Source organism: Monopterus albus, unplaced genomic scaffold (assembly GCF_001952655.1).
Source record: "Monopterus albus unplaced genomic scaffold, M_albus_1.0 scaffold307.1, whole genome shotgun sequence".
NCBI classification, from domain to species: Eukaryota; Metazoa; Chordata; class Actinopteri; order Synbranchiformes; family Synbranchidae; genus Monopterus; species Monopterus albus.
Genome location: NW_018128187.1, coordinates 603,341 through 610,030, shown reverse-complemented (window position 1 = coordinate 610,030; position 6,690 = coordinate 603,341). Strand labels below are relative to the sequence as shown.

At 38.6% G+C, this 6,690-nt stretch overlaps 1 protein-coding gene across 2 annotated transcripts in view; it reads left to right on the top strand.

The window, feature by feature from the left end:
* Positions 1-4,482: 4,482 nt before the first annotated feature.
* vegfab (vascular endothelial growth factor Ab) overlaps positions 4,483-6,690 on the top strand; it is a 65,237-nt gene continuing 63,029 nt past the window's right edge. The window contains exon 1 of one of the 2 annotated variants that reach the window (XM_020623657.1): positions 4,483-4,684. In XM_020623657.1, coding sequence (XP_020479313.1) covers positions 4,643-4,684 — 42 coding nt within the window. In that variant the 5' untranslated portion in view covers positions 4,483-4,642. The remainder of the gene's footprint in view (positions 4,685-6,690) is intronic. The other variant, XM_020623658.1, reaches the window with a different exon arrangement.

Here is a 6,690-nt window from a genome sequence, read left to right as displayed (position 1 = left end):
GCAGGAATGAAAAAAATGCAATTATGTAACTTTTTCTAAAATAGTTTTGTTGTAGGAAACTGCTCCAAAACTTCTCTTAATATAGAGAAATGCTGCTGAAGCCTCCTGTGACCCAGACTCATTGAACAGCACTGGCAGCAATGCACAGATATAAACTTCTAAAAGGTTTTGAATGCAACTGACCTCTCTCACCAATCAGAGGCTTTCAATTATGTCTGCTTGATCAGTAAGTTTTGTTGCATTTTCATTTATTATAATTTCATAACAACAGATATCCGAAGAGCTGGGCAGAGCATGGTGGAACATAAAACATCATAGTAGAGCATAGTGGAGGAGGGAGAGGGAGCACTGGGCAGAGCAGAGTTGGTTGATTTGGAGTTTCATGCTAGTGCTACCTTAAGTTACATACTGTAGCTTTAAGTAAACATAATGTAAATCCTTCAGGTTTCAAAACATCCAAAATCAGCTTGGAAAATACTAGTGAGAAAACAAATGCATTCAACACATTCATCTCAAGAACACACAAGTAGGACATGTTCATCATAAAGGTTCTTGGGGTTCATGGCCAAAAATGTCGACAATTTCTTAAATGCCACCAAAACTGTGAAGCCTAAAAGGACTGCACACTGAGATTCAGATGAACTTCTTCCATGATTGTCTCATCAACAAAGCAGAGAGTAGATAGATTGAGATTACTGTCACCCTGCCACCACAAAGGAACCATTGTCTTGGTGATCAGGTCCCCTTCGTCAAGAACACTTAAGCAGTCACATTCCTTGAGAGAAGCCCAAAAAATGGCATTTTAAAGTGTCTGACCACTGCCTCAAGGCTTTGATATTGAAATGAAACATGGCCCTGTACAAATAGCACCGCAGTTGAGGAAAAGGGGGGCGTAAACCAGATAGGATTTCTTTGAAATGAAAAGACCTCATCTGACATTTTCCAAGTGTGCACTGAGGGACACTGAAGCAATGTTAAGTTATTGCTATGTGGAAAGTGTTAGCGTTTTCACCTCTGCCTTTCTGGATGAATGGGTGAAATGCAGTGTGGAGCAAGCAGAAGCACTGAGACTGGGGTGAATATGAATAAATCACACACAGACACACACACACACACGTTTGCTTTTTATTGTCATAGTTGTCATTTTGATTTAAAGATTTGGCACATGCCTTAGCTGCTGCTGATGAAACACAAAAATATCTGCAAGAGGGTTATTATAACAACACTATGGTATCTGAGTAGTTAGGCTGGCACCTTTAATCCAAATTACTGAATTACACAATCTGACTTCTGGGGCATGTCTTTCCAGTGCTTCACTCTACTGTGTTTCCTTAGATGAAGACTTCTCTCAGGGAGAACCAAAGATATTTGACAGAATATCTCATTCCTTTGCAGATGGATTGTATGGATTTGCTGCCATCTAAATTGATGGGCACATTCTGGTATGCAATTAAGGCATAGCTGCCACTAAGAGGCTTTCCTGGGTGATTAACTTATAAGGGCTGTTGCATCCAAGGAAGTCAACTAAACACAATTATCCTATTTTGAGGGTATGAGCTTGGTTAAAGGTCCCCACTGATTGTAAAATGAGGTGAGAAGAAAAAAGCTTTCCAATGCAGACAATTGGAAACAGAGGTTTAATCGACCAGGGAATGGAGCTCAAGGTCCAGGGTAGCATTCAAAGCACATTCATTGCTCTACTTCTGTTTTTAAGTTGGATAACGCTTTTATTCAAGTGACATGAATTTTTATCCATCCGAATATCAACAAGCCCCTCTATTTCCCAGCCCTCTCTCTTGCTACTCTTCCTGTACTTATTTGGGTGTACGTGCTTAAATGACACTGGCTTCTCCAACAAAGTCACTTCTCCCTGAAGAGACTCTTATGCCCATTTTTCTTTTGTGTGGCCCTCTGTGACTGCTTACTTCTAACTTCTCTCTCACACACACTTACATACAGTATGTTCATAAACATAAATACAGTACATGTATATGCAAAACCATACACTCCCCTGCATCTATCTTTCTCATGTATGCACTTTATGTATGTAGCCCACGGACTGAGTTCAATTTTCATGCAGGTAGCATTGCCTGTAATACAATAGCTCCTTGGCTCCTGAGTGGTCCTCTTCAAATGTTTGAAAACATTTTTGTACTCACTTTGCATTTTCTTTCTTCCTGCTGGGATGTAGTTTTGGTTTAGTTTGGAACTGGTGCTGCACCTCCTGAGGTCCAGTCTCCTTCGGCACAGTTGTGTTTGTCTGACCTTTTAAAAGGTCACCTCCAGTGGCTAGCAACAAGGAAATCAGTTAAAGCAGAGGTGGAATAACTTTTAAAGAGGATAAACTTGTTTTCATTACAATCCGTGTGTCTGACCAGAAATTCTCCATTCTGTTTTTTATAAATGAATGAATTGTGTTTCGCCTGTCAGAATAGAGATGAAAAACCAGTAACTGGTGATTGATGCAAGATTTGAACAATGTTGTATGTGATGGGGGGGGCATGCTGTGCTGAATTGTGCAGTGCTCCCCAGATTAGATTCCCACCATGGCTGCCTCTGTTCTTAACTTCCTCTGAGTGCATGTTGCCATGACGCCTGTTGTGGCATTCTCACATAGACCAGATGGTTTCTAGTGAACTGTGATCCTCTTTACTAAAAGGCTGTCGACAGGTAGTCATGTGACTTGTGAGGTTGCCATTGCTATTAAAGGAGCTGCCACTTTTTCCACCAACTTTTTATCTTGTTTGAAATCTGCTTTTTATTACTTTCAGGTCAACCACCAGACCTGCATTAACTGATAGTTTTGCTACATGAGATCAGCTATAAACACAGTGAAATATTAACCATCTCATAAAGTTTATATGTTTATCAAAGCATTATAAAGCTGTTAGCAGTCAGTGGCACATTTACACATCTAGCAGACATGGAGTAATATTAGCATTCAGTTGGAGTCATATTTGTATCCACCTGACAAATGGCAGTTAAATGTTCAGTCTTCTGTAGTTTTAACTTTGTTTGGGTCTCCACCACTCCCAAAAGCAGTTCACTGAAAGAAGATACAATGCTTTGATGAGCTGAGGTGAACTGCATAATCGGGTGGTTATTATCTGCAGGATCATCACTGGGTGACCTCTTTCACATTATCATTTGTTCAACTGTCAGTATAAAAATATTTATTAGAGCAGCTTTAAGACAGTAATATCTTAAATCAATTCAGTGTTAAAGGCCTGCTCTGATATGACAGTTTGGTCAGAACATATGATGATTTAACTCCATAGCTTTCTTTTGCTTTTAAACCATTGTTATTTGCATTTTGAATAAACTGTTCCTAATATTCTGACCCTCGTGTATGCAGCTGGGGAGGACAATAATATAGAGACACCTCTGAATATAACTATGACCTCAGTAATAAACATAATTGAATTTATACATTTACAAGTATTTCACCAAAAATTGAAACATTTTGAGCTTCAAAAACAAAGATGTCAAGGCAGAAGGGTTGCACTGAATTGCATAGAACTGAACAGTTGTGACTTCTAAAGTGGCCAGTGAGTGTATATTCTATCAGGCTTTACCTGAACCTGAAAATTCATTGGCTACCAAGCTTGTTGATCATTGAAGCCTGTGACTGGCCAGAAGAACACTGAGAGGAAGCTTTCCCTCGTCAAATTGGTTGGCTGATTACGTCGATTGATTGCTGACTGACTAATGTGCGAGCTATGCGAACATAGGTGTTGTGTTTCCATGCTAAGCTTAGCTAATATTACAGCATGTACATTTTTATGGCTGCCAACAAATATTGGATTGAATGGAAATGAAACAGCAGACAAGGTTAATTTCAGTAGAGCAGAAGAGGTTGAAGTAGAAGTGGCAAAAACAGTGCCAGGAAGAAAGAAAAGGATGATGGTTTTATATGATTCAAAGTAGGAGAGATGAGAGGCACCAGAAGAAGCAGAAGAGATGAGATAGTAGTATCAATATTGAGATTTGGACAGACTAGGCTTAACAGCACACTAAAAATAGGGAAGTAAAGGCAAATGTGAATATTGTGGGCAAGAAGAGACTTTAGAACATGTCATGTTACACTGTCAGAAATATGAAACACAAAGAAAAGCCCTAATTCAAATATATAAAGATAAAAATGGCTTATGATTTAGCAGATATATTGAAGAAAAACTCAGGAAATAAAAGTTACCACTTTTTGTTTCAGTACCTTAGAACAACTGAGCTTATTCATTCATTTATTTATGTATTGGCATTCGTGCGGATGGCAAAGTAAGAATTTCATTGTACAGAGAAACACGTGTCCTCACTGTGCATATGACAATAAACCCTTGACCTGACCTTGACCTTTATTTAATTATAATACTAAACTCTTGATGCACACTCCTTACCAGTTGGTGACAGTAATACACCTAGTCATTGTTTGCCAACTGCCAATGAACCTCGAAAGAAGAACAACAAGAAGGAAAAGAAGAAGAAGATCACAACATGGCTTCTCATGACAGGCTTAGTTAACAGGCCTAACAGTGCTCTGGGTTTTGGACTTTTTCCCCTCCATGTCAGAATGTTTGTTGGACGAATGCTCGGGTGGATTTTTTTTTCCCTCATTGGAATCTTGTGATAAAAACGATGTCCAGCTATGGCCACTTGGATACACATCTTAAACAACAGAGAAAGAAAGGTAGGCGCAAATGTTCTGTTGGGTAGAGATGGCAAAAGTACACACATTACTCAATTAGAAGTACAGGTACCTGTGTAAAAGTGCAGGCTCTGAAATGTACTCAAAGTATAAAAGTAAAAAGTAGCCCATCGAAGGACATTTCTACCAGATTATGAAACCATGTTCACTTATAAAAAGCCAAAAACACCAAAAATAATTTACATTAACTAACAAGAACACATTTCAGGTCTAATTAAGCTTTAAAGAAGTCACTTCTGTATTAAGACTAAAACCAACAATGAACCTCCTCTACTCACAGTTAATGTCCATCAGTCTCCAACCTGGATAAGATCGTTTGTCTGTGTCATAGACCTCCATTGTTGCTCAAAAACAGTTAAAACACATCAGAGAAACACACTGTTGCACTGGGGGATATATTTTTTTTTAATTATGAAACATGAGACCAGTGTATATGTTGCTGCAAAAGCTTCAAAGGACCATAACTTTTTAAAGCATCTGAAACATACATCTAAAGTATGAAGTAAAGTAAGACTTAACTGCACGTGTGCGAGGTCTGTAAAAGCATGAGAAGCTAGCATACTGCAAACAAGGAACGTTACCCAGCACATATTTTGCAATAAGTGCTAAATAAAAATAATCAATAATTCCCCTTAAATGTGTTAAGACTATAAATAATGAGCTTGATTTGAAAATGTTAGGAGTGGAAAGGATAAATATTTTTGTTAAAATATAGGGAGTAAAAATAAAAAGTTGTCAGAAAAATAAATACTCAGAGTACAGATATAATACTTAGAGTAATGAAGCATTTCTGCTTTGTTACTTCCCACCTCTGCTGTTGTGTTTGTGCTATACTGTTGCAAAGTGAAAAAAACAGCTGTTACAGTGATATGTGGACCATAAACTGCCTTATTATTATTACTATTATTACATACCTGACACTGTAAGACCTAGAGCTTTCTAATGGTGTATAGCATGTCATAGTTGTGTAAAGAGAAAGTTTGTTTAAAAGGAAAATTGAGTAGATGAACGTGTGCTGTCCCACGGGTGGGACAGTGATCTACAATCTGCAATACATCATATGGCTTACCACTACTACTTAGTAATTTCAGCAAAATATGCATCTGTACAATACACAGTGTATATTGTAGCATATTTTAAAGTAGAAATTTTTATTAAAATAATGCTTTTGATGAGTTTTATTGTTAATTTGCCAGTCAACAGTTACACATTGGTCTTTAAAAAGGTGACATGGTTGTTTCAGTGCTGAGAACTGAAACAACTCTTAAATACTACATGTGATGATGTTTTCTCCTGCAGAAGAAGGAATGCAACAATAGCATAGGGGGCAGCTGTGGCTTAGGAGGTAGAGCAGGTCGTTTCCTAACTGTAGGATTAGCGATTCGATTCCCGGCTCGTCCGGTCAACGTGTCCTTGAGCAAGACACTGAACCTCCAGTTGCTCCCAGTGATGACACTAATGTGTGAGTGTTTGGGAGTGTGAATGGCCAAATAGTATGAAAGCACTTTGAGTGTGCTGTAAAGCATAGAAAGGCGCTATACAAATATAAGACCATTTACCAGATGTCCGGCCAGTTTGTTCCCTCTTTTATGGGAACCACTCCGGGCTTATAAAGAAACCTGACGTCACAAAAGCTCACTACAACATGTTTCTTCACTTTCATTAGTGGTTTTTACAAGACTCCTACAGTGGCGACAACAGGGCAAATATATTGACTTTATAGAATGCACAAGGGCAGGCTGCATTATGAAGAAGTGAAGTCCAGCAGGGGGCAGCGGTGATTGTCAGGTGCAGTTTTGCTCAACTAATGCCGTTTGACTGCCTTCCACCTTTTGTAGACTTTTGCTTGCAGCAGCCAGTCAGTGAGACCTTCAGGATTAAATAATAAAACATTCAGTTAGACACTGTCAAGGACAAGAGATTTCACAACATTTAGGTGTAGAGGGTTCTGTTATTGCACCATTTTGGGTGGTTAAGGCACTACTTGT